Source organism: Rattus norvegicus, chromosome 1 (assembly GCF_036323735.1).
Source record: "Rattus norvegicus strain BN/NHsdMcwi chromosome 1, GRCr8, whole genome shotgun sequence".
Lineage (NCBI taxonomy): Eukaryota > Metazoa > Chordata > Mammalia > Rodentia > Muridae > Rattus > Rattus norvegicus.
Window position 1 is genome coordinate 252526715 of NC_086019.1, and position 24553 is coordinate 252551267.

The 24553-nt window shown below is 47.2% G+C and overlaps 1 protein-coding gene across 1 annotated transcript in view; it reads left to right on the forward strand.

Moving 5' to 3' along the window:
• The window catches only part of Entpd7 (ectonucleoside triphosphate diphosphohydrolase 7), a 41676-nt gene extending 18121 nt beyond the window's left edge, over positions 1–23555 (forward strand). Inside the window, exons 6-12 of the mRNA NM_001107595.1 lie at positions 9614–9670; positions 10694–10761; positions 14036–14202; positions 16906–17230; positions 19937–20022; positions 21398–21559; positions 22774–23555. Of these exons, the coding sequence (NP_001101065.1) occupies positions 10708–10761; positions 14036–14202; positions 16906–17230; positions 19937–20022; positions 21398–21559; positions 22774–23005 (1026 nt within the window). The 5' untranslated portion in view covers positions 9614–9670; positions 10694–10707 and the 3' untranslated portion in view covers positions 23006–23555. The remainder of the gene's footprint in view (positions 1–9613; positions 9671–10693; positions 10762–14035; positions 14203–16905; positions 17231–19936; positions 20023–21397; positions 21560–22773) is intronic.
• The last annotated feature ends 998 nt before the right edge of the window (positions 23556–24553 follow it).

Genomic DNA, 24553 nt, shown 5'->3' on the forward strand with positions numbered 1-24553 from the left:
TTTTTAATCCCTGGGTGCATGGGCACACACAAGAGCAGTTGCTTTTGGAGACTGGAATTGAATATTGGATTCCCTAGACTCTGGAGTCATAGCAGGTGTGAGCCACATGAGGTGGGTGCTGAGAAATGAACTCCGGTACCCAGCATGAGCCTGGCGGCAGTCCCTGGAGGAGTCTTTAAGTCTACAGAGTATACTGTTGGCTGTGTACAGTGCAGTACACAGATCTCTATAGCTTGCTTGCCTTCATGTCTCATAGCCTAACGCCCTCAGGATTCATTCACGCTGGCCGGTCCTCCTTGCTTTAAGTGTGTGCTTTCTAAACCCTTCACCTGTCTGGACATTCAGGTCATTTTAATATATGGCGGCTCTAAGTAGGGCTGCAGTGAATATGCAAGTGTTGATCTGTTTTCCAAGATCCTGATTTCAATTCTTTTGGTAATCGCCTCAAAGATCATGATAGATACTCTCTGTGTTCTTTGTTTGTTTGTTTTTTGTTTTGTTTTATTTGCATTTTGGTTTTTCGAGACAGGGTTTTTCTGTTGTGGCCCTGGCTATCCTGGAACTCACTCTGTAGACCAGGCTGGCCTGGAACTCAGAGATCTGTCTACCTCTGTTTCCCAAGTGGTGGAATTAAAAGCGTGTGCCACCACCACAGGCTTCTTTTAGACAGACAGACAGACAGAACCCCCAAATACAAAGATGCTGGGTTGAACGCAGAGCCCAGCTTGGCAGGTGCTTCACCACCAGGACTTTGCCCCCAGCCTCCTATATATTGTGTTTTTAAAAGGTTTATTTATTTTCGATCTATGTGTATCCTCCATGTATGTCTGTGCACATGCATGCAGAGCCCTCAGAGGTCACAGATGCTGAGAACCAAACCTGAGTCCTGTGTGAGAGCAGCCATTGTTCTTAACCACTGAGCCACCTCCTCAGCCCTCATTGTACTTTTTTTTTTCCCCAGGAGCTGGGGACCGAACCCAGGGCCTTGCGCCTGCTAGGCAAGCGCTCTACCACTGAGCTAAATCCCCAACCGCCCTCATTGTACTTTTAAAACTTGTTATTTTAAACATTTTGTGTGTGTGTGTGTGTGTGCGCGCGCGCGTGCATGCATGCCTGTGTTCACATAGAGGTCAGAAAACAACTTACCGGAGTTAATCTTCATCTTTCAACATGTAGGTTCCAGGGCTTGAACTTGGGCTGACAGGATTGCTGACAAGTGCCTTTTCCTTCGTTCCTCTCAGCAGCCCTCCATACACACTTTCTGCAAGTACCTGGGGTGCTGTTTTCCCTTGTATTTCCACTGTCAAGGGTTCTTGTTCTTCCACATCTCTGCAACTACTTTTTTGTTTTTCTGGCAGCAACCACCCCAGCGGGTGTGAATAGCCATTCACTGGAGTGCTGATCCCCAGCGGGTGTGAATAGCCATTCACTGCAGTGCTGACCCCCAGCGGGTGTGAATAGCCATTCACTGCAGTGCTGATCCCCAGCGGGTGTGAATAGACATTCACTGCAGTGCTGACCCCCAGTGGGTGTGAATAGCCATTCACTGCAGTGCTGACCCCCAGCGGGTGTGAATAGCCATTCACTGCAGCCTTGATTTGCATTTCCCTTGTGAGGACCTTAAGAATTTCTCATATACCAGTTGGCCATTTGTTTGTCCTTAGAGCAGTGCCTGATCAAGTCCATAGTCCCATTTTAAAATGGGGTCTTTCTGCTACATTGTAAAAGTTTCCCCTGTGTTTGGAGGACTGAGCCCCCCCATCAGATGCACAGTCTGTAAATGCTTCTTGCATTCTGTAGCTTCCCATTCGTTTCGTTGGTTGTTCCCAGAGCTTTTTGGTTTGGAATCCTCCCACTTGTTGATCTTGGTTCTGTTGCCTATGGTTTCGGAGCCATGCTGAGCACAGCGCCAGCATTGATGTTGGCACTAAGCCTCCAGGGCAAGCTTAGTCTCATATGCAAGGGGCGTTTCTTATTGGTGGAAATATTTTTCTTTGGTAAATAGCAGTTCAGTTTTCCACACATTTAAATTTTCTTACTTGGTATTTCTTTTTGTTATTTTGTCTTTTTTTTCCCCCCAGAGCTGAGAATCAAATCCAGGGCCTTGTGCTTGCTAGACAAGCGCTCTACCACTGAGCTAAATCCCCAACCCCACACTTGGTATTTCTTAAAACTACAGTAATAAAATCCTTAGCTGTTGACGAAGGGCCTCAGTCTGGGTGCTCCAGGCAATGTAATCTCCAACAGCGTGGTGCACAGTGGACTCCTTGCGTCCTCTGTGGACTGTGAGTGACCCACTCTCAGGCTAACTGAGAGGCAGACTATTTACACAGTCATTGTTATCATGAGAGGCCTTCTAGCTCTCTGTATAATTTCATTTTGATGTTACAAACCACACTTTAAATGTTATAGCTGTAACCTTACATCATTTACAGAAGTCCTAAAAGTACACCAGGACAAACAAACAAACAAACAAACCCTGTTAATTCTGCTTCCCATCCTTTTCATTTTGTATGGGTGCCTTTTCTTTGTGTATCTCTCTGTAATTTCTACAAAACTACAGTCACCCTATAAATCACACTGTTGACTTACTTTAGACAGGATCTCACTATAGCCTCAAATCCATAGAGATCCACTTGCCTCTGCCACGCGAGTGCTGCGATCACAAAGGCAGGCGCCACCACATGCAACTAAGACAGGGCTTTACGTAGTCCGTTCTGGTCTAATTCCCTGTGTAGCTGAGGGCGACTTTGAATCTCAGCTTTGTGCCTCCACCTTCCAAGTGCTGGGCTTAGAGCGAGGCACGCTCCGTGGTGTTTCACTGGTTTTCTGTGCCACCGGGGCTGAGCCGAGGGCTTCGTCCATGCTCGGTCAGCACTGTGCTAACTAAGCTGCATCTTCCATTCCTACGACTTTTCATTTTTTAGATGTATTTTATAATTTTGTGTGTCTGAGTGTCCTGCCTACACGTAGGCATGTGCACCACCTGTGTGCCTCGTGCCCAAGTCATTCGGAAGAGGGCGTCAGATCCTCTGGGACTGGAGTTTCCGATGGTTGTGAGCTACCGTGTAAATGCTGGGAACTGAACTCAGGTCCTCCGCAAGAGCAACAAGTACTCTTTCTTAATCATGGAGCCCACTTGCCAGCTCCGCAATTTTTGCTTTTTTGAAGTAATCTACACATTTGTTAAGACTTTTTGAAACCCTGGGAAGAGGATAGGTGGCAGTGGGTGAGGTCGCTGGATCACAGTCAGTGGTTGCTGGTGGCTTCACCGCCCAGGCTGCGGGGAGGAAACCAGGCTAAAGGGCAAACTGGCAGAGCCACCCAGGAGGGCTGGGCATAGGAACCTGGTTGGTGATTTGGCCACCATTTGTGTGTGTGGGGTAAAGTAGACAAGACATCTCCCGGCACTGCCCAGCACTGCCTCTGTCACGCACATTCCCATGGGAAGAAAACTCCCTGTGTAGGTCCACTGTGTTCTTCTGTGGTAACTGAGTTGCAGAAGCTCTTTACCATGTCTTTACCGTGTCGAGCATTTCTCAAGCATGGTCCTTCTATTTATTTCTTTTCTGACCGCCTTTCTGGCATGCACACGTCCGTTCTGGGCTTGATGAAATCATGGCTGCCTCTAAGGCAAGATAGTTGCTGATGCACATCTGCCTGTGACGGTAAGAACCTGCTTTGCATGATTAAGGCCCTGCTGTGAGTAACGCTCATGAATCATTGGGGCTGCGTTTGAATTCGTTTGCACTTTGCCAACAAGTGACAGAAGTTCTCTACCTCCCCTTTATAGTGGAAATACCCTTAACGATTGCGTAAGGGCATTTACAGTATCATATTTAATTTAAATTAAAAATTTTTTTTGAGATTATATTACAACATTTCTCCCTTCCCTTTCTTTTCTCCAAACCCATATATCTCTCCTTATTCTCCTTCAAATTCATGTCCCCTTTTCTCCTTTTCTGTTATTATCTGTTTATATTTATATGCATATATAGTCCTAAACATCACTCTCTCGGTGTGTATAGTATTGTTTGGGCTGACCATTTGGCGTTGGACAGACAACTGGCGTTCTCTTCCCTGGGGAAGGACCACCTTTCCTGCTGCCCGTCCCCCTCATCGCCTGTACCCCTTCGTGTAGGACTGAGGCCTGTGTGCTCTTCCGTGTCCGCTTTGGCACACTCATTAGGATTGTCCCTGCCCCGTTCATGTCTTGGAGGTCATGTTGGTGAGGCTTTTTAAACTGTGGGACATGTCAATATGAAAGTGCTCGGAAGGAGAGAACACAGCCTAGTGAGTCTCCTCTGTAACCCAGGGCTCCTGAAGCTTTGCCTCTAAGCTTAAGTGAAGAAACAACGTTGACAATAAAGCTGGTGTTCCTGTGCAGAACACGAGGAGGGTTTTTTAAAATTTTCTTTGAAAACTTTTTTATCTTTAATTATATGTGTCTACGTGGGTATGGGCACACAAATGCAAGTGCCTGGGAGACCAGAAGTCAGAGTCACAAGCGGTTGTGACACTGGATGTGGATGCTGGGAACCAAACTCAGCTCTTCTGCAAGAACAGCAGCCATATCGAAAATCTTCTCCTGCTAGCTCGTAGATGTAAAATTACATCTTTCCTCTTAACATCAGCATGGTATTAATTGCATTACATAAATGCTTCATGAATTAACTAATTCCCCTGCTATCATTTTATTTTCCCCTGGTTATTATAATAAATAATATTATAGTTATTTTTTTTATTATGTGGATTACATTTTTTTAAAGTGTAGTGTCTTGGGGCTAGAGAGATGGTTCGTTAGTCAAGAGCACTTCTCAAAGAGGACCCAGGTTCTGTTCCCAGCACCTACATGATAGAGTCATCCGAAACTCCAGTTCCAGAGCATTTGATGCTCTCTTCTAACCTCAGCAGGCACCAAGCTTGCATGTAGTACACATACATATGTGTAGGCAAAATATGCATAAAATGAGTAAATCTATTGATTTTAGAAAGGAAGAGATTAGTTGCGGAAGACACCAGTGCTGACTCCTGGCCACCGCATGTAAACATGAACACACACACACACACACACACACACACACACACTCTCACACACATGCACACACACATACTCACACACACATGCACATGAACACATGTGCACACATGTGCAGTACAAATCTGAGATGCCAACTGGTCTCATTTTAAACTAACATTTTTCTTGGATTTGTATTGTTACCTTTGCTTTATTTATTTATTTATTTATTTATTTATTTATTTATTTTTACTTTGTCTAATAATCCCAGGAAAACACTTAAAACCTCCGAAGAAAAATACCCGAGTAGATACTAAGTTTCAACCGTCACACCCTTGAAATGGAAATTCTTATGAACTTTGGGTTTGAACCTCATCTGGGTTTTTCAAATGATAAGATTTTTATACAGAAAAAGTCAACCCTTGAAACATGGAAAAGGAGATTAAAAAGTTAATTGTTAGCTTATATAAAAGATTATGTAAAAGCTTGTGGCACTCACAGTATAGTTTATGTAGTCACGTGGGGCATTGTCTGTATTGTGCAAGCTCCGAGGGTGAGTTTGTATTGTGTAACTGACTTCTTCCTCTCATAGTGGCTAGGGAAAATATCGTTGTATTTTATGAACTGTGACTCTGTGCTGTGATTTCCTGACTCACTCTCTTCCAGAGGCACGAAGCCATGTGCTCCTCACTTAACACTGACCTACACCATTGTTTAAAGGGGTTTTTTGAGTAGGAGCCTGTTCTTTCCTTGCAGTTTGAACCTCTAAGTCAAAATAGGAACCAAAAGAGAGCAGAGCTAGACAAGGGCACGGGGTAGCTGGGGTGGCATCTTAACAAGACTGTAAATGGAAGGCAGCTTGTGAGAAGAGGTTTTTAAGAGATGGGGATTCACTGTGTTCCCTAGCGTAGCCCTTGGCCCCTGGGCTCAAGCACTCCTTCTATCCCAGCCTAAGGGGCCGCCTTGGTGCCAGGTAAAAAGATGGTTAATAATTAACTTTGGGATTTTTTGTTCTCTTCTGCAGGCAGCAGGTGGCTATCTTGGCGGATTTAGTGAAAGATTTGCCGTTGGAGTTTGACTTCCTCTTTTCACAGTCTCAAGCCGAAGTGATCTCTGGGAAGCAGGAAGGTACTGAGCCTGGCAGAGGCAGAGCTGGGCAGGGCGGAGCTGGGCGGGGGCAGGGCGGGGCGGGGCAGAATGGGGCGGGGCGGGGGCCTCTCCCAAGAACTCGGGCGTCAGCTTCCTCAGCAGGTGTCTGGGATTTCTCTGTGCATCAGATTTCCATTTTCCTGTCAAGGATTGTTTTGATTCAGCTGCACGGTCCTTTTGCAGATTCTGCACGTGTAATCTATTTCACATGGCTGCTTCTAGAGATCACACATATCCGGTTTTGACAGCACAGAGTACCATGCTTAGTATTGAATGATGATTCCGAATGGATCTTTGATGAGCTAATTGCACTTTTGGAAACATACAGCCCTAGGAGTTATGCATAGATTTAAATTTAAATGTGAAACAAGTTATTGCATTAAGGTGCGGGGAGACCGTAACTCAAGGAATGATTAGGCTGAGTTATTTCCGTTTTAGGTTTTCCTCCACAGTTACAATTACTGCGGAGTTCTGTTACTTCCCTTAATACTGCATTGTTATTCTCATGTGGCCAAGACGTGCCCAAAGTGATAATTTGTTACCATTCCTTTTCTGTCTTCCAGACAGGGTATCGCTATGTAGCCCTTGTTGGTCAAGAACTTGCTGGCTGGCTTAAAGCTTAGAGCAGTCCTCCTGCCCCTGATACTTCTCTGAGATTACAGGCATGCACCACTGTGCCCAGTTAGTCCCATTTCTTGAAAGAAGGCGACCTTGGGGCTGGGAAGATGGTAAAGGACTTGCCAACCAAGAGTGAGGACTTGAGTTAGATCCCTCAGCACTCACATAAAAAGCCAGGTGTGGTGACGACACCTGTAATCCCAGAGCTGGGGAGGCAGAGACAGGGGAATGCCTGAAGCTTAGAGTAGCCCGGAGCCAGCTGAATTGGTGAGGGAGCCTGTCTTCCAAACAAGGTGGAGGGTGACTGAGGAAGATTCACTGTTGATGTCTGGTCTATGTACACAGGCAGGCAGGCAGGCAGGCACGCGCGCGTGCGCACACACACACACACGCACACACACACACGCACACACACGCACACACACACACACGCACACACACACACACACACACACACACACACGATCAAAGATGATCAGTTTTTATTTTTTTATTTTTTTCGGAGCTGGGGACGGAACCCAGGGCCTTGCGCTTGCTAGGCAAGTGCTCTACCACTGAGCTAAATCCCCAACCCCAAAGATGATCAGTTTTAAAGTAGGCATTTTTATGTCTTCTAGTTGCAGTCCACCAAAGGGAAGAATTTTGTTTTTAAAAAATGAAATCCTGAAGTTTGTAATTCCTTCTTAATGTTCTATTTCTTTGCCAATATCTGCTTTTAATGTTTACTATTCTTCGGGGTTTTAATTTTACAAAACATTTTAAATGATTTATTTATTCTTCTTTTATGTACATTGGTGTTTACCTGCATGGGTGTGTAGTGTGTGAAGGTGTCAGGTCCCTTGGAACTGGAGTTACAGTTTCGAGTTGCTACCTAGGTGCTGGGAATGGAGCCCAGGTCCTCTGAAAGAGCAGCCAGCATTCTCTTACTCACGAGCCCATCATCTCTCCAGCCCTTACTGTTTTTTAAACGTTTTATCCTATTCTTATTTCTTGTGCCTGTGCTCCACGGCTTGTGCGTGAAGGTCATTGCTCTGCTTTGACAACACGGGGCCCAGGAATTTTGCTCAGCCCATCGGAGTTGGCTGCGAGGATCTTTCCCCACAGAGCCAGCTCACCCGCCCTGAACCAGTGTTTTCTTCAGCTCTGCACGGCAGTCTCTATGCAGTACGAGTCTTTTAAGCACCGTTATCAGATGAGCCGTTCACTGGCTCTCAGTGGTTAGTTTTTCAATCAAAGCTTTGACATTGCAGTTTACATTTGTCCCGTGTACATCAGCCCCTGGCCAGTCTGGGGCTGGGCGGTGAACTGTCCCACAATTCAGTTCTGAATATATAGTTTATATACTACACGCATGTGTGCCTTGGAGGTGAGACATTCTTTCGCAGCCGTACCCTGTGCTCTCGTGGCTTTCCTGATGCTTTCTGGTTCCTTGGAGCTTCTGTTCTTGCTCCTCTGCTTAGAACAGTAGGTCTTCAGTTTGTCTGCCCTGCCAGGCCGGTACTGTGATTTCTTCTGCATCCAGAACAGCTCCTCTGGCCAAAGAGAATTCCTTTCTGTTAGCATGTCAAGTGCCCGCTCATCTGTATCTTGTCTGTGGCAGGAGCGCCTGGGTAGAAAGGGACAGAATGAAACAGAAGCCAGCCAGGCCCAGTGTGGTGGCTCATGCCTTTAATCGGGACAATCCTGAGGCAGGAGGATTGTCCCGAGTTTGAAGGTACAGGGCAAGGCGAATTGCAGGCCAGCCTGGGCTACAGAGACTGCCAACAGAATGAAACGGACTGGGAAGATGTCCAGCAGAGTTTCTGTGGCGTACGCACAAGAAGCTGAGTTTGGGTCCCTAACTGTCACAAAAACCAACCATGAGCATGGCCCTGGGGAGGCAGGCATGAGCTATGTGGGGCTTGGTGGCCGATCAGTATTGCTGAGTGAGTAAGTGAGTGGCCATGTCTCAAAAAAGTAAGATAGAGAGTGACAAAGGAAGGCGACAGCCACACCTGGTTCATACTTTATCTCAAACTGCTTTTGAGTTGAAAGCCAAGCAATATGTAAGAAAAAACAAATGAGACTCAGCCTAGCCTGGGAGCGTCTTACAAAACTGCTGTGTGTGTTCCACCTAGAGGCTGCGTTTGCATTTTGTGGGAACACCGGGTTGGGGTTCTCCTCCACCTTTCCCAGAAGCCACCCTTCTCCCCCATGCTCCCCCTGGTGCCAAGATCAAACCCAGCCCTGTCCACACTAACCAGGCGCACTCCCACTGAGCTCTACCCTAGGCCCCTCCCATCGCTCTCTTAGCCAGCTCTCACTATATAGCGCAGGTTGGCCTGAAACAAGCTGTGTAGACCCTGGCTGGCCTCAAATTCATAGTAATCCACCTGCCTCTGCCTCCTGAGTGCCGGGGTTAAAGGCATGTGTCGCCAAGCCTGGCCTTTAAAGCAGTTTTAAACATTTTTGGGGAGAGGTTTTTTTTTTTTTTTTCCAATCAGTCCTATTCTTTGTAGAATTATTAGAAGTTACAAATAGCTGTAGAAAGGGGAAAATCACACGATAAAAGATGATGAACTTGTCGGTGGTTGGGCATGTAGGTAGCTAGCATGCATGGGCCCCAGCAGCATTTGGGATGGGGGTGGGTACAGTGTGGCAAATGGAGAGAGAGGAAGGGAAGAGAGAGAAAACAAGATTTACGGTCCGTGCACGGAGAATGTGGAGTAGAATATTATAGTTCTTCTTATTTTCCCAGGAAAAGGAGGAAAAGGGCAGCCTCAGGGAGGGGGTGTAAGTTTGGTCCAGCAGCAGCAAATTATAGAGAAGCCTTCTCCATTTCTTCCTTAGGAGTTTATGCATGGATTGGAATCAACTTTGTTCTGGGAAGATTTGACCATGAAGATGGTAAGTGAGTTCTGCCTTGCGGTGTTCTTCAGGGGCTGGGGCTTCTCTGCAAACCGACAGTAGCGTGTAAGCACTTGAAACTGTCTTTAGTGTGTAAGCGCTTCAGACCATCACTAATGTGTAAGCACTTCAGACCGTCTCTAGTGTGTAAGCACTTCAGACCGTCTCTAGTGTGTAAGCGCTTCAGACTGTCAGTAGTGTGTAAGCACTTCAGACCGTCTCTAGTGTGTAAGCGCTTCAGACCGTCAGTAGCGTGTAAGCGCTTGCTGTGACGTTTTCTCCTTTGTCTTCTTTCATGGAAAGCTTCAAACGACTGTAAAAGCAGAAGAAGCAGTAAGATGAATGTGGACGGACTCATCACCCGGTCTCAACACTTGGAATAGTTTACTATTTCCCCTGTCTGCTCTCCTTCTGCAGAACTCACTTTTTAACCCCCCGTTGCTGCTGCTGCTGCTGCTGTTTAAATATTGTTTATTGTATGCGTATGAGAACGGGGGTGTGCACACATGGCGCCCATGCAGAGGACAGCCAACTTGCCAGAGTTGGTTCTCAAATATCCCTGAGATACAGAATTGAAATGCTATATTTAAGTCATTTGCAAGAATTATTCGCCATATACTGTACATTTAATAGTTAGATTAATTTATTTTAGTTGCCTTCAAATAAAAAACCAGAGCTTTTACGGGATAGGCCATCCGACTGGCCTGGCAGTTTTCCTCTCTCTATCTGTGTGTCTGCCCCTCTCTCTCTCTCTCTCTCTCTCTCTCTCTCTCTCTCTCTCTCTTTCTCTCTCCCTATGGTGAGGGGCTGGCAGAATGTTGTCTTTCCTTTCGTTTTTGGTTTTGGTTATTTGAATCCTGTTGCTATATCAATGATATACCAATTTCAGAGTCAGATGCAGACACTTCTGTGGACTCAGCATCAGGCCGCAGGAGGACAGTGGGAATCCTGGACATGGGAGGAGCCTCACTCCAAATTGCCTACGAAGTTCCTACCTCAGCCTCCGTCCTTCCTCCCAAACAGGTATTTTGCCTTGTATGGAAGTTCAGTTGGGAATGCCAGTACTGGTGAAGGAAGATCACTGTTGGGGGGTTGTCTCTCGATATATGACCCTGGCTGGCCTTGAACTCACAGAAATTTGCCTCATTAAAGGCCTGTGTCTGCCACCACCCTGGCACTCGTTTGCATTATATTGAGTAGGTTACCTCCCTGAGCCTCAATGTCCCAAAGGCATGATAATTTATCTTGTAAAGTTGTAAGGGCATCAGGGTGCAAAGCACTTGGCAAGTGGCCCAGCTTGTGATAAGTGCTTGATACATCTTAGCAGTTACAATTAATACTGTGTATCTTTTGGGTTGGTCTGAAGAATGAACATTACAGGTCAGTCCTGGGTACCATTCATAGAGACCCTTTCCCTCCTGTTCCTTTCTCTCAGCTCTAATAATCTTCGCCTTCTGTGCTCATGTGTGTGGGTGTGCACACATTTGGGTACATGTGGTGGTGGAAGCTTGAGGACAGATCAGGTGTCAAGATTGTGTGCCACCTTACTCTTTGAGACAACTTTCTCACTGAACTCGGAACTTGTATGCTAGACTGGCTAGTCAGCAAGTCCCAGGAGACCTTCTGTCCTCTCTTCCCCAACACGGGGATTGTAGGCATGTACCAGCACACCCAACTTTGTGTGTCTGTGGTGTGAGTGCTTATGTAGGTAAGAGTGATCGTGGAGACCTAAGGTTAACATTACACAACTAGGTTTTCATGTAAGAACTGGGATTCAAACTCAAGCCCTAATTCTGTGTGTGATAAGTACTTTACTGACGGAGTCCCTGGCCTCTTAAAGAATATATTTTACTGCTAACTTCTGTTTGTCTGTTTGTTTGTTTGTTTTGTGGCACTGTGGATTCATCCCAGGGTCCTGCATATGCTAGGAGAGTGCTGTTCCAATTAATTGCATCTCCAGCCAAGAGGTATTTTTAGGGAGAAGGTTCACCGTAGAGAGAAAAGGGAAACATCCCTTTTAAGTGTGTATACGCAGGAGACATAGGACATGCTAGCTACATGGCCTCTAGAAGTCTATGGAGTCAGCCAGTCAGTGTCAGGCAGACCACAGCAGTCCCTGTGGGTTTATCTGAGTGGTGGTTTGTCACCCTCGGTGCTGTTAATATTTGGGGCTGAATGATTGTGTGTAGCTGGGTGTACTGCTTAGCATGGCCCCTGGTTGAAACCCTCTAGTTATAATGACTGGGAGGAGATAGGGACCAGCAGGGTTAGCCCCATTTGTGAAGGCCTCAGAAGGAGCCATGCTGACTTCATGGAGGGTGCTCTGTTTACCTGGGCCTAGGCTCAGGGTTAAAGTCTAGCAAAAGCCGTCTCCTGCTGTCCCAGCGTGTACCGGGGCACAGAGAAAGCATCAGTTTGGAATGGCTAAGGTGTGCTCAGTAGCCTGACCCAGTGTAGGATCTTCAGGGGTGACTCTGAGGAGAGAGGGTAGAATTGGACTCTGAGGAGTCTTGAGTGTTGTTGTAGGGGGATTGGTTTTTCTTTCTGTCACTTGATCCCAAGTTTCGTGTGTGGCAGTCACACGAACCACAGTTCCATAGTCTGACAAACTCGGGTGGCCTTTCCCAGCTGTGAGTTTTGTGGCTACATTGACTGTGTGCTGTTTTGTTTTTCTACAAAGTAATTTTTGCGAGTAGGAAAAAGCAATGTAGACCAGACAGCCTTGAATGAGAAGTGGCAGGACCGAAGTCAGCAATGGGGATGGAAGTGGGTGGAAGGGGACACGTTAGGCTGTTACAGATAGTAGCTGTGAATATTCAGGGAAATACTTTTGTGTAGACATATGTTTTTAGGTCTCTTGGGTCTACATCTAGAAGTAAAGTTGCTGGGTGCAGCGATGTGTCCACAAATTAAGAACACTACGAGTCAAACAGCTATTGCGACTTTGTAATAATTACACATTAAGAGAATTACACACAGAGTACGTTGGGAAGTTCGCTCATGGCAGGCAGTAGGTATGGGATTGGCTATGAGGAAGAACAGGAATAATTAGAACAAAAGAGGGGTTTCGCTATGGCATGGGACCACGAGCTCGGGGACGTAATTCAACCTCTGCATTTAATCCTGAAAACCAAAATCGTGGCCAGGCATGGTGGCGCACGCCTCCAGCACTTGGGAGGCAGAGACAGGTGGATCTCTGTGAGTTTGAGGCCAGCCTGGTCTACAGAGTGAGTATCAAGCCAGCCAATGGTTACACAGTGAGACCCTATGTGAAACAAAAGAACGAATTAGTAGAAATACACCCTGCCTTAGGTTTACTGCTGTGAACAGACACCATGGCCAAGGCAACTTTCATAAGGACAACATTCAATCGGGGCTGGCTTACAGGTTCAGAGGTTCAGTCCATTATCATCAAGGCGGCAACATGGCAGCATCCAGGCAGGCATGGTGCAGGAGGAGCTGAGAGCTCTACACCTTCATCTGAAGGCTGCTAGCAGAATACTGCCTTCCAGGCAGCCAGGATGAGGGTCTTAAAGCCCACACCCACAGTGACACACCTACTCCAACAGGGCCACACCTTCTAATAGTGCCACTCCCTGGGCTGAGCATGGGCAAACCATAACACACCCAAATAACAATACTGCCACACACACCCTTCTTTTGAAGATAAAACTGAACTTTCCCGCTGCCCAAGGCTATCTCAGGAAATATTAAAGCGTCTTGAATAGTTTGAAGATCATAAAATAGATCCTGTGATGATCTTTTCTTTTCAGTTAAAGGATTTTTTTTCTAATTATGAAAATAGTACATTTCCATTGTAGAGAATTGGAGAATACAGAAGTCCATACCAGACAATGGCGTTAGCTGTAAATAAACCCAGCTTCCCTGCCAGCTGCTTCTCTGGTTGCTGTTAAAACATACACAGAGAGAAAAGAACTTAAGAGGAAGGGTTGCTATGGCTTACATTTGAGGGGACACAGACACAGACCCTCACGGTGAGGCAGAGAAGAATTTGGTCTCAGCTTCCTTTCTCCTTCATTCAATGCAAAGCCACAGCCCATGGAATCACACTGCCCACATTCAGCAGGGGTCCTCTCTCCTCAGTTAAACCTCTTGGGAAATGACCTCACAGACACACACAGGGCCTTGCCACCTAAATCAAATCTGTGATCCTCCTGCCTCAGCTGCTTTAGTGCTGGGATTATAGGAGTACATTACTGGGCCGGGTCAGGAGGATGAGAGGCTGTTTTAAAGAGTAGTCATAGAGACATTGTCTGCTGTATTCACGGTGCCACTGCTTTCTGAAAAAGGAGCTGAAACTCTTCTTTTTCCTCTTCTTTTTTTTCTCTTGATGTTTTGTTACAGGAAGAAGCTGCCAAGATCCTGCTGGCTGAGTTCAACCTGGGCTGTGATGTGCAGCACACGGAGCATGTGTACAGGGTTTATGTCACTACCTTTCTGGGTTTTGGGGGCAACTTTGCCCGGCAGCGCTATGAAGATCTGGTGCTGAATGAAACGCTTAACAAAAACAGGTACATTTAACAGGGAACCCAGGTTTCTAGAGTACAATGTTACCAAGTGCAGACGTTAGGAAGAAACAGTAACATCCAGCTATGATGGCTACGTCTGCCTCCTCCTTTCCACCAGCATCTCTAGGGGCCCTGTCAGGCCCTGCTCTGCAAGGGTACATTCTGCTCTCTAGTAGGAAGGCTGGCAAAAATGTCCATGTGTTGCTGTATACCACAGCCACACCTGACATCACAGGATATGTGAGGCTAGGAAAAGCGGTTAAGACCTCTCCTGTGAGCCTATGTAAAGTTAAGATTGCCTTAAAACAGTGTCGCAAGTTTTGAATAACCATTTTTCCATCCAGAACTGCCACGATCACTGATTTCTTTAAAAAAGATTGTGTGTTTGAAAATGTCTAAGTGCCTGCAGACATCAGAAGGGGGTGCTGGGTCCCCAGGATCTGGAGTTACGGTTGGTTGCAAGCCATCTCATGTGGGTCCTGGCAACTGGTCTTGGGTCCTCTCCCAAAGCAGGAAGATACCCTTAATAGCTGAGCCCCGAGATCTCCGAGCCCCAAGTTCACTGACTTTTTCATATGACTTTCAGGCCATAATGAAAAGCTATGAAGTAATTGTTCTTATTTGTTTGTTTTGATTAAAGTCTTTTTTTTTTAAATCATCGTGCATTGAAGAAGGTACATAAACAACAGTTTTTTCTACCAAAAAAAAAAAAAAATCTACATCCATAGGTTTAGCAAGAAACACTAACCTAAAGAGGCACTTGTGTGTCCCATAGCAATAGCTTCTCCGTGGCCGTTCTCTTTTTTTTTTTTTTTTTTTTTTTTGGTTCTTTTTTTTCCGGAGCTGGGGACCGAACCCAGGGCCTTGTACTTCCTAGGCAAGTGCTCTACCACTGAGCTAAATCCCCAACCCCGGCCGTTCTCTTAAATGTCGAGAATGTTGAAGAAAACGCCGTCATGAGTCTTTTTAATTGTTTAAGTCTCCATCTCTAAGGGTCACGGAGTCGGGGGATGCAGGTGTTCTGGATGGTTGCACGGACATCACAGTGTTTGTCTCTGTCCGGGCAAGCTGACTAGAGCCAGGGCACTGCTGTGATGCCAGCAAAGCCTGGCTCTGCAGGCTCACAGTGGCGTCAGTTCTTCAGGAGCCGCCGCGCTCCCCTTCTCTGCTGTCCTGTGCTCTCTCGTCTCTGGCCGGGCTGCATCATTTCCCATGCTGTGCCTTCTGGCCAAGCTTCGAAGTTGCCTGCTTTAGGATTTAGGTCAAAGTATGGCTCCTGTAGCTGCCAGTCTATCAGACAAACCTATCCTCCTGGATGGTTCTCCATTCTTCATGCGTTTCGTTGTAGTTAGCGATGTGTCCTTAAAAAGAACCCGCTTTTTCCCGAGCATTCTGTCACATCTCCGTTCTATGCCCTCCTTCAGTCTCCCCGTGTGGCATCTCACCCCCATGGCCCACTCGTTCCCCTCTGCCTTCTTAGGAATGGATAGTGGACAACCAATGCAGTTGCCAGTACTCTCCGGATCCTCATATTAATCTCTTTGGTAATAAGAATATGACTGCTAGACAAATTCGGACTACAGAGATAGAACTGTGTGATGTCCCTCCTCCCCACTTAGAGGCCGAGGGGCTTGACTCAGTCCCTGGAACTGACGCTCTGCCTGCTTTGTTCCAGAGCCCTCACTCAGAGCCAGAGTCCGCCATGCACTGCCATGGTCCCCTCTTCAGGAAGCCCTCCCCATTGGCTGTTCCACTCTGTGTGTGTGTGTGTGTGTGTGTGTGTGTGTGTGTGTGTGTGTGTGAGTTTGCTGTGTGTGTGTGTGTATGTCATGTGTGAGTGGGGGCACGAGTGTGTCCTGGGACACACGGCCTTGGGTGTGAATCCTCATCACCTTCACCTTGTTTGAGATCAGGGTCTCTCTTTTGTCACCACCCTAAAGGTGTTTTCTCACAGAGGCACTGAAAGGCGCGCTTAAACATTCAATTGGATAAACTGGTAAACAGTAATGAATAATGAACAATCTCGAGTGAGCACACTCCTGTCCGTGCCCCCGAGAGGAACCAAAACACAGTCCAAGAACAAGGCTGTATTTTAAAGAAACTGAGGTCACAAGACTCTTGTCCGTTTTTCTTGGAGCGTTCTCAGAAGCACTCGGAAGTCTCTTCACCTGACTCAGGTCCTGTCCCACGTTGCGATAGTCCACTCACTGGCCTGTTAGCTTCAGGGACTTCTCTGTCTGCTTCCCATCTCCCTGACAGACACTGGGTCACAGTCCCGTGTCACCTGATCTGGCTATTCCGTGCGTTCCGGGGATTCAGACTCACGCTTGCGCGTCCAGTGTTTACCCGCTGAGCCACCTCTCCAGCCCCCAGTTGTGTGTTAAACAGGAGCTCTTTGCAGTTTTCAGAGGTGTGTGGGAATGAAGGCCCTAGGGGAGAACAGATTTACAGCTGTTTGACCCAACGCTGGGAAATACATGTTGGCGATACGGTTGAGGGAAACCCATCACTGATACAATTCTCTTTTTTTCCTAAGCCTAATTTACTTAAATTAAATATGCAGATGCTACTGCCGCATGGTAATTCTCTACTTACTGTTGCTGGGGCTCTCGTCGTCATCAAACATCAGGGTTTTGTGAGGTGAACTGTTGTTCTTAGGTCAGGTTCGTTAGTGTCACATTCTGTCTGTCTTTGTCATCGCGCCAGATTGCTGGGCCAGAGGACAGGCCTGAGTCCTGACAATCCCTTTCTGGACCCCTGCCTGCCCGTGGGACTCACGGATGTGGTGGAGAGGAACAGCCAGGTCCTTCACTTCCGAGGGAAGGGAGACTGGGCCACTTGTCGGACGATGCTAAGCCCCCTGCTAGCCCGCTCCAACACCAGCCAGGCCTCACTGAACGGCATTTACCAGTCACCAATCGACTTCAACAACAGCGAGTTCTATGGCTTCTCGGAGTTTTTCTACTGCACAGAGGATGTACTGCGCATCGGAGGCCGCTACCATGGACCGACATTTGCCAAGGCTGCTCAGGTAACTCACTAAGAATCGAGGTGACTCATGTTGGCAGCTGACATCAGATTTACTGCCTTTGCGCCAGGCAGGCTTTGCTTGCATGATCTCACTCGAGGCTTTACAAGGGCCTATGAACCTCCATTTTATAGAGGAGAAAGTAAACTCAAAGGTTAAGGGGCCATCTCTGTTAAACTGCCCTCTGATGTGCACATTTTAGTTTCCCTGGAGGTATTACAGCAAGGTATAAAATTATCCTAATGGTGACCAGTTAGCTTTTCTTCCCACTTCCCTAAACATTTGTGGTTCAAAAGTGTCATTTTGTATATTTTCCCCTTTGGAGGTGTCTGACTTGTAATGTGCTCTTGGTGGACAGGCCTGTTTTTCTTCTCTTAGTCTGGACTAGTAAGAGGCCAGAATCGGGGCTACGTGACTGAGCAGTTCCTGCTCTTCCAGAGGACAAGAGTTCACTTCCAAGGGTCCATGTTGGGTAGCGAACTCCTGTAAAAATCCACAGGACCCTGACACCATTTTCTGGTCTCTTGGGTACTCACACACATACCGCTCCCAAAAATACTTTTAAAGGAGGCCAGAATGGTATGGAGTCATTGGTAGAAGATGTTGTAAACTCCAGTGGTGGTAGAACTATTTAAGTGAAAGACTAAAAATTCACTTTGCACATAAATAGGACTTAAACAATCACACCAATTGCATCTTTAATTACCCCCACAGTTACAAGTTTGACCAGCTCTCTCTACCTCTGCCTTAGTTTAGAGGCTGTAAGTCAAATTGGTTGTTGCTCTTACTATATTTTTTGTTATTGTTTTTGAGACAGAGTCTCACTGTGTTGCCCTGGCTAGCCTGGAAGTTTGCTGTATAGGTAAGGTGTATAGGTATATAGGTAAGGCTGGCGTCCTTACCTCTGCCTCTCAAGTGCTGGGATGAAAGGCGCCTGTCACCACACCTGGTTTGGTTGGTCAACTAGAAAAAAGATAACTGTAACAAAATACTTGCGATGTTCAACTTAAAAAGGAAGGAAAGGATCTCTCGTCTCACAGCTTGAGGGTTCCAGTCCGGGTTACCTGACCCCTTTGCTTTGGGCACATTGTGGTAGAAATGCATGGCTGAGCCGAAATATTTTCATCATTCGCCTGGGAGCAAAGAGTGTAGAGGGAGCTGGGATCCTGTGATGTCCTTTAAAGGCTGCCCGCAGTGATCTGCTCACTGGTCCCAACAGTGCCACACAAGGGCCCAGGAGTCTTAGGGAACCTTCTGGATTGAGCATAGTCACCTCTGATTTTTATATGATTTTGTGATCTGCCTGAGAGACCGAGAGGGAAAGAATCTCTCCTCCTGTGTTTTTTATGCTTTCTCTTCTTCTCCCTGCTCTTTCTGCTACCCCATCCCCAAAGGCAGGCCCGAAAATTGTGTCACTCCTGCTTCATGATGCTCCTTCCCTGGCTCAGGGGTCCCTTCTTCCTTTCTTCCCAGAGTCCCAGGCTTCCTGACTGGCTTGCCTCCAGTCTTTTTTCTTGTCACAAAGATTCTCCAGAATCTGTTGTTTTGAACACCAGAGGGCTCAAGGGATTACTTAGCCATGTTGCTGGTGTCTTAATAAGTTGTCTGAGGAGAAGAGGTTGTTGCCCTGACTTTTTAAAATCCCAATCCAAATGCTGTCCTCCACCCTCCCTAGACCCCCAGTTCCCACCCTCCTCATTGTCCACCTCCTGCTCCCACCTTCCATAGACCCCCAGTTCCCACCCTCCTCATTGTCCACTTCATGCTCCCACCTTCCATAGACCCCCAGTTCCCACCCTCCTCACTGCCCACCTCCTGCTTTGCTTTCCTATGAACACTGTGTCATCTCTCACACTCGCACACTTACATACTCGCACACTCGCACACTCTGTGAGGCCATTTGTTTGTTCTCTTACCGGTTGAATGAAACAGGACCTTTTTTCCCTCAGTGCTTCATCCTCTAGCCCGCAGGAGAGCACCCGGCAGCCAGTCAGCAAGTCTTCTTTCTCTGAACTCTTACCCCCCAGAGTGGGATTTTTTTCGGGGGGGACCTACCCAGCGGAAGAAAAATGGCACAGACTTAATAATTTTATAACATAGGCTACTTCCCATCTAGCTCATCTAACTTAACCAGCCTGACTGTTCTAGTCCACATCCTGCCACGTGGCCTGTGACCCCCTCGCCATCCCCCATATCTGAACTCCTTTGGGTCCTGCTGAGGAATCTCCTCACCTCTGCTTCTCCCAGAGACCCTCTCTCAGCCCAGAAGGCCTGCCTTCCCTTGTCTGCCTAGCTGTCTGTGTCAGTTTTTTATTAAGTGAACTAGCTAGTGAGGAAGGCGTATGCTTAGGAAGTGTTGTGGCAGGCGAGGAACCATAAGAATAACAATACTAAAACCCAGCTGGTGCGCCCCAGCACCCCCAAAGTCTTTTGAGAGCTGTAACCCCCAAACCAGCTCCCTGGCTTTCAGCCATTCTTACTCCTAACCTGACACCTGAAAGGCTGGCTCAGGAGTCAGCCTGGGCTGTTTTGTACTAGACACGGAAGCAGTGGAAACAGAGGAGGTGTGGCATCCTGGTCACTGCCCCAACGTGCCGATCATTTTCCTTGGCGAGACAGGAGCCTTCAAGGAGCTAGAATGTGCCTGTTGGGGACTTGGAGAATTTACCTGTGATTTTGAGCTGTGCTGTGTCTCTGTGCTTGTTCCAGGATTACTGTGGCATGACTTGGTCGGTGCTAGCCCAGAGATTCAAGAATGGCCTCTTTTCTTCACATGCAGATGAGCATCGACTCAAGTAAATCCATTTCTTTTCTACTTTAGATGCAGTCTTAACACATGGGTGACAGACTATAATGGAGACTCATTGAGCAGTACAGATTGGATTTTAGGCTGAAGGAGAATTTGATTATTTCAGATTGTGGTGTCGGAAGATCAATAGTTAACAAAGAACTCTCTCTTCAAGTGATCCAGTGCCAACAGCAATGACCTTTTTATATATTTATGTATATATGTTTTAAATGTAAGAATGCTGTCTGTGTGTACACCTGCATGCCAGAGGAGGGCATCAGATCCCTTTATAGATGGTTGTGAGCCATCATGTGGGTGCTGGGAATTGAACTCAGGACCTCTGGAGGAGCAGCCCTTAGTTCTCTTAACCACTGAGCCATCTCACCAGCCCGACCTTTTTGATTTTAACCATTTTATTATAGAAAAGTAGCCCAAAAGTAGAAAGAACCTAGCCTCAGCAACTGTCAAGATTTTGTCAGGAATCCATAATCCTCCCATAAATAAATGTTCCGTTTGAAGAATTCAAAGATGCTGGACATGGTGGTGCACACACCTTTAACCCCAGCACTCAGGAGGCAGAGACAGACAGATCTCTGAGTTTGAGGCCAGCCTGGTCTACAGAGTGAGTTCCAGGACAGCCAGGGCTACACAAAGAAAAAGGAAGAAGAAGAGAGAGGACAGATTCAGAGGAACATATAAAATAGTACAGCGACCCTCTGTGTGCCTGTCATCCCCTCCCTGATGACAGTGACCCTCTGTGTGCCTGTTACCCACTCCCTGGGAACAGTGACCCTCTGTGTGCCTGTTACCCACTCCCTGGGAACAGTGACCCTCTGTGTGACTGTCATCCCCTCCCTGATGACAGTGACCCTCTGTGTGCTGTCACCTGCTCCCTAGGAACAGTGACCCTCTGTGTGCTGTCACCTGCTCCCTGGGAACAGTGACTCTCTGTGCCTGTCACCTGCTCCCTGATGACAGTGACCCTCTATGTGTTGTCACCTACTCCCTGATGACACAACTCTCTGTGTGCTGTCACCCACTCCCTGATGGCATGACCCTCTGTGTGTGCTTGTCACCTGCTCCCTGATGACAGTGAACCTGCCAGTCTTGTTTTCCGTCAGTGCAAATCACAGATGGTGTACAAACACATTGTAGCTATTTTAGGATGTTCTCTAAAGACAGGGATCTTGGAAATCAAAACAGGAGAAAAGCCCAGCCCCCAGCTCCAGTTTGGCTCTCCCCGGAGGTGAGAAGACGAAGCAGGAAGAGAGGCTGGTCAGTGACATCTGACAGAAACATATGGCTCCCTACAAAGGAATGTATTGTGGTTATATTTTCTTCATATTCTCTAAAGCTTCCTGAACTTTCTTGTCACAACACAGGTATCAGTGTTTTAAGTCAGCTTGGATGTATGAAGTCCTTCACGAGGGGTTCCACTTCCCCTACGACTACCCAAACCTGCAGACAGCGCAGCTGGTGTACGACCGAGAGGTGCAGTGGACGCTGGGCGCAATTCTGTATAAAACCCGATTCCTGCCACTCAGGTAAAGCCAACCAGCCACGCTGGTACCCTGATTCCAGGGGATGTTAAGTCGATGCCTCAGAATCCGTCTCTCCAGTGAACTGCTCTACCTTCCCACTGTCCAGAGAATCCTGTTGTCCCTTCCAGGCGAGCCACTGTTCCAGTGAGGCGCGCTGAGACAGAAAGGTCGAGATGGGTTGGTGAGGAATCCCTTCCTCACCTTTGCCATTTCAGCTGTGGGAGGCCCCGTGCCTTGCCACTGTGGCCTGTGAGATCTTTGGGTCAGGTTTTATATCCTCTTTCCTAGAACGGGTTCAGAAAAAAAGATGAACTTTTCACTCAGTTGTGCCTTTTCCTCTAAGCTCTGTTGTCAGGGAGCAGGCGGGAGAGACATATGGGAAGTGGGCCGTGTGGCACAGTGTGGGACCAGAGAGAGCGTGCACCGCCAAAAGTACTGATTCTTGTCACACAGGGTGCTCTCTGTCCCAACATTTGCCAGTTCCTGTTTGTCCAGAGAAGTCAGAAATCTACATGTCATATGAAAAATTTCCATTTGAAGATTTACAGTTTTTAAAAACACTGCAGGTCATAACAAACAAAATGGATGTTAGTAGCTGGATGGCGCTAGAGTGGAACCCATCCTAGCCGGACACCAGACCAGCATTCTTTGGTTTATATAATGCCGTTTCTCCAGATTATACTACAACAGCTCAGGCCACAGCCACCGCCCGCGTGTCTGCGAGACCTAGGGAGTGCTGGGTGTGGTGACGCACGCTCTTAACCCCAGCATTCTGGAGGCCGGGCAGGTGAATCTCCGTGAGTCAGAGGCCAGCCTAGTCTGCATTACCGAGTTCTAAAACAGCTAGGGCTACATAGACCCTGTCTCAAAAACAAAACAAACAAACCAAAGCCCCAACAACAGAAGATTTATGTTGCAGGTGACAGTTTTTCACCTCTCTGCTCAATTTTTTTTTTAACCTTTAGTTTCAGAGGCCTTTGGATCTTGTCCCCACATTCTGTAGCCCACGGGGCTCCTCCTCCTGTAGACCAGGGAAAGGAAGGTGCTTGGAGGAGTCTGTCAGCCCCGCGGCCCGGATGTCCTTAAGCTTCATTTGCTGGGCACGGCTGGTTTCTTAGGATGTTTGAGTGGAGAGATACGTGGGTAAAGCAGGGTGGAGACTTTAGTGGACAGCCTGTGTCCACTTTGAAACTAACAGTTCTCTCCTCCCCTCCTAGGGACCTCCGGCAGGGAGGAGTCCGGCAAGCCCACGGCAGCTGGTTCCGCCTTTCTTTTGTCTACAACCACTATCTCTTCTTTGCTTGTACGCTGGTGGTGCTTCTGGCCATCGTCTTGTACCTTCTGCGCATCCACAGAATTCACCGCAGACAAACCCGAGCCTCGGCTCCACTGGACCTGCTGTGGATCGAGCAAGTGGTGCCGATGATTGGGGTGCAGGTGGGGCCGTGAGGCTGGAGCGGAAGTGGAGAAACTCCAGTTCCTTCGGATTGCTGCTGCTGCTGCTGCTGCTTACTGAATCCCTCCACTTTCTCGAACTGGCCTCCGATGCTGCTTTGGCCTGTGAATTTCTACTTTTTCACTTTAATTTCTTTTTGGTGCCCAGGACGGGACCTCTTCTCAGAAGCCACAATTTAACTCCGAGGAGCTAAATGTTGAGAGGCCGGTGCTAAGCTTAGCCCAAATGAAGCATGCTTCTCCTTTATCTCAGAAATCTGATCCGTTTCTGGGACGTAGCATTTTTTTTCCCCCTTGCTGAAGCAAGTTTTTGATTGGGCAACCGGAGGCATGATTGAAACCAACTTGGATTGACTGCTACAAAGCCAGAGGCATTCCAGCAAGTGCAGTTGCCCGTTTTCTCTGTAACAGAGAGATCCTTATGTGGAGATCCACAGCCTTGAGTAAGGACCCAAGATCTCTGAGGTTCAGCGGACCAGATTTCAAGGCAACCAAAACGATACAGCTTCCTTGCTTACTTGACAAGCCATTGGCGGGTGTGCTCCGATATCGCTGGCAGTGTTGTTGACTTTGTTCTATAGATCTGAGACGTTAGAGCGCCTTTGAAATGAACGACATATTGAAGATCTGACAGTATTTTTATCTGATACTTGGTCTGACCAGTATAGAAGACATTTCCGTGTCTATGTGCCTCACAGGCTGCTTGGGCATTAACGTCGCCTTCTGAGCCTTAAGTGTGCTTATAGAATGGAGAAACCATGATGGGAACCGGGACCTGGGTTTGCCTGTTTCGGGTTACTGTCTCACAAGCACATAGTGTGCAGAAGCTTCAAAGTGACTTCCCTCATTTCATTGCTAAATGTGTATTTTGGGAAGGAATGTATTTGTTTTGTTTTGTTTTAAGAAAGAATAGCATCAGGAGAGTGGGCAAAGGCAATAAATCCAAGGTTTTGCTTTTTGTTTTGCTTTTTTTTTTTTTTTTTGAGACAGGGTCTCTGTAGCCCTGGCTGTCCTGGAATTTGCTCTCTAGACCAGGCTAGCCTCAGACTCAAACTCACAGAGACCTGCATCTTCCTCCTGAGCACTGGGATTAAAGGCATGAGACATCATGTCTGGCTTAAAGCCAAAGTTCTTACTTTTTTTTTTTTTTTTTTTTTTTTTTTTTTTTGAGACGCTTGAAAGACAGCAAATTCTAAACTTTGGAATAACTAGATAAATCTGCCAAGGAGCAACCTGGCCACTTTCTGGATGTCTGTCACAAACAGCTCTCCCATTAGTGGGGAGAGGACAGCCATATTCCCGATGTTTCCCCCACTGCCTCTCAGAAACTGCAGGAGCCTCTCATGTGGTCTATGGTCTATGATCACTAGCTCCTCCCTGCCCCCACGGACTCCTTATTTCCTGGACAAAACCATGAGGCCTGCTTGGGATTGTTCCCAGGGCTGACGCAGTAGTTTGATTTCTTCTTTTAGGGTTAAGTAAGGCAGGTCTCATGAGCCTAACTTTCTAGGTAACCAAGGCCAGCCTTGAACTCCTGATCTT